This window comes from Penaeus japonicus, unplaced genomic scaffold (assembly GCF_977035675.1).
Source record: "Penaeus japonicus unplaced genomic scaffold, GWHDUDI00000001_assembly GWHDUDI00000006, whole genome shotgun sequence".
Classification (NCBI taxonomy): domain Eukaryota; kingdom Metazoa; phylum Arthropoda; class Malacostraca; order Decapoda; family Penaeidae; genus Penaeus; species Penaeus japonicus.
Window position 1 is genome coordinate 41,648,896 of NW_028234408.1, and position 2,813 is coordinate 41,651,708.

The window sequence follows — 2,813 nt, forward strand, 5'->3', positions numbered from 1 at the left end:
ATATTATACCAGTATATCATGCTTAGAAATATGAAAATTATATAATTTAACTTGGTCATTATCAAACAACTGAACATAATTATCATACATGGACTAACATATTCTTATTCTCAATAATGAAAAAAAAAAAAAAAAAAAAAAAATCTATAATCTAACTTTCATATCATAAAACAGTATAATTTAATTGTGCCTTTTCCTTCCTCAGTTTGACAATGGTATCCTTTAATTTTGCCTTTTCCTTCTTAGTTTGACAATGGTATCATTTCATTGCCTTTTCCTTCCTACAATGGTATCATTTAATTGTGCCTTTTCCTTCTTAGTATGACAACGGTATCATTTAATTGTGCCTTTTTCATGCTTGACATATAATCTACAAAGTAGGTAATAAAAAACATTCCAACTATTCACATGAATCATACATCAAAAGATCAACAAGTATACCCACAGACCAACTAGCACATCCTGCTTGCTGACAAACTACTTTTCAAAGGTCGTGCAATGAAACAAACAATTGCCATGAGAACTTTTATTACCCAGCAACATCACTGCAATTCCGTTATACCAGCTCTAAACACTATGATCACATATATAAACTACCCAGATTCTATCAAGGTTATGGGCTTCTAGTTACACTTCTTCTTCATTACTGATTTCGAAGCTTTGTTATTGAACTAACAAGACAATCGCTTGCAAAAACTTTCAGTTTCATGCATGTCAGACAAGGAAACATATATTCAAATGCTTTAAATTATTACATGCAAGTTATTTCTAAAAATAAATTCACCTCGAGTTATAATTTCCCTAAATTAAAACTAACATTGTGACAGGTGAAGTGAAACAATTTCTCTTTAAATATTAAGAAGGAAATGACAACAGAAAATAAATCTTTTAAATTATTATTTTGTACACATTGGCAATAAAACAACTTAACGCTACAAATGCCATACAACAAAGAGACAGACAGGAATGCGAGCTGGAGCTGCATGGTTGCCATAAGAGAGGCGACCTGATATTGAGGGTGTTGACTGACATCCCTTCTGAACTGAATAAATTAATTACAATATTTGCTCTGCTTTTATTAAAAATGTGAGGAAAATAAAAAGAGAAATCAAGTAAAAAAAAAAAGAAAAAAAAAAGGGGGAAGCAGAAGAAGAAGCAGACTTTTCCTCACGTATGCTAAACTCACTTCGATCGCAATTCTCGATGCCATTCTCTACATATCAACATGCTACCTTGATTCTACTTGGCAATGGATCAGTGTATCAAGACTACAAGAAACATCCCTTTTTTTTCCTTTTCAATTTTCAATGAATATTCAATCCTTATATCTCTTTTCTCACGCTACTAATAGGCAAACCTCATGCTAGGTGAGTATCCAAGTTTGTCCAGATTTGGGATACAGGCAAAGTTGATCATGGGTGGCGGACCACACATGAGCACCAGGGTGTCGTCGCCGGGTGGGTACAAATGCTCTGAAATCATCTCGGCGCTGATGAAGCCACTGCTGTACTTCCAGCCTGGGAAAGAAGAGGTGAGTAAATGAGATAAAATAAAAAAAGGCTGTTACTTTTATAACCCTAATGTGATAAAATACTGACATACATGGAATCACATATTGGAATCATTAAGTTTTATACAATTTAAGAATGCAACCACATATAATTCCTAACCATTACAGAAAGCCAAAATACAACATTTTCAGAACATGTTAAGGTAACTTCAATGCTACCCAAATATAGGCCATCAAATTCAACTATCCCCACACTAATGCTATAAGAAATTAAAGAATTCAAGAGAGTGAACTGAGACATCTACTCACTTGCTTCTGGACGATCGACAGTGTACCAGAGCTTGAACTTGTCTGGGTGTTGGGCCAGGACCTCCTCTAGTTCGTGACGCAATAATATATCTGCCTCAGTTTGGTTTGCAAAAATTAAGGCTAACTGTGTTTTGTCTCCCTCGTCTCTCGCCACCTGACGCACCAGCTGGAGCATGGGGGTGATGCCTGTTCCACCTGTCAAATTGCAAATAAGGAAGAAAGTCAGTACCTTTATCATCATAAGGATTCATGTTTGGGGATGTGCGGAGTGAGACACAATCAATAATTGTGGCATCTAATTTCATTCATTTATTTAAAATGCATGCATGCACATGCACACACACAAAAAAATGCATTTTTCATCTCTCTCTTTTTTTTTTATGAAACCAACTGCATATTCATAATATTTCTGTACTGTAAAATGTTTTTACAGATAACCATGATAATGTACATATTAGTTATATCAAAATATGACTTTAGGCACAGGGTAAAAGCAAATATAAATAGGATCAGTAAGAGTAGGAGCAGAGCAGGCAAAGGAGGAGAATATGGAAGGAGAGGAGGAGGAAAATTAAAAAAAAAGAAATTGAAAATGAAGAACTAGAAAAGAAAGAAAATAAATTAGAGAGCAAGACCCCACTCCTCTAAACCACCAACAAGCGACCTCCACCGAGTGAATTCTTACCGGCAATCATGTTGATCTTCTTGGCAGTTGTAAGGTTTGGTGGAGACTTCTTGTCTGGCTTGATAGCAAAGACTCCTCGGCCGCGGTACTCGAGCAAGCCTGATGGCCCGCGTACGTCAATGGTTTCGCCGATCTTCATCCCTTCAAGGTACTGGCTCAGCTTGCCACCGTCCGGGAATTTGGGGTGCACGTTCTTGAAGTAAACCTGACAAAGAGGGAGATTATAATGAATGGTGTGGGAAAGAGGGAGGAGAGAAGAGAGAGATAGAGAAGATGGGAGAGGGAGAGTGAGAAGATAGGAAAGGAAGA

The 2,813-nt window shown here is 36.6% G+C and overlaps 1 protein-coding gene across 3 annotated transcripts in view; it reads right to left on the reverse strand.

The window, feature by feature from the left end:
• Positions 1-511: 511 nt before the first annotated feature.
• The window catches only part of LOC122254649 (NADH-cytochrome b5 reductase 3), a 16,421-nt gene continuing 14,119 nt past the window's right edge, over positions 512-2,813 (reverse strand). For all 3 annotated transcript variants that reach the window (XM_043018443.2, XM_043018444.2, XM_086538056.1), the window contains 3 exons: positions 2,505-2,709; positions 1,820-2,014; positions 512-1,517 (listed from right to left, as the gene is read on the reverse strand). In XM_043018443.2, coding sequence (XP_042874377.1) covers positions 1,345-1,517; positions 1,820-2,014; positions 2,505-2,709 — 573 coding nt within the window. In that variant the 3' untranslated portion in view covers positions 512-1,344. The remainder of the gene's footprint in view (positions 1,518-1,819; positions 2,015-2,504; positions 2,710-2,813) is intronic.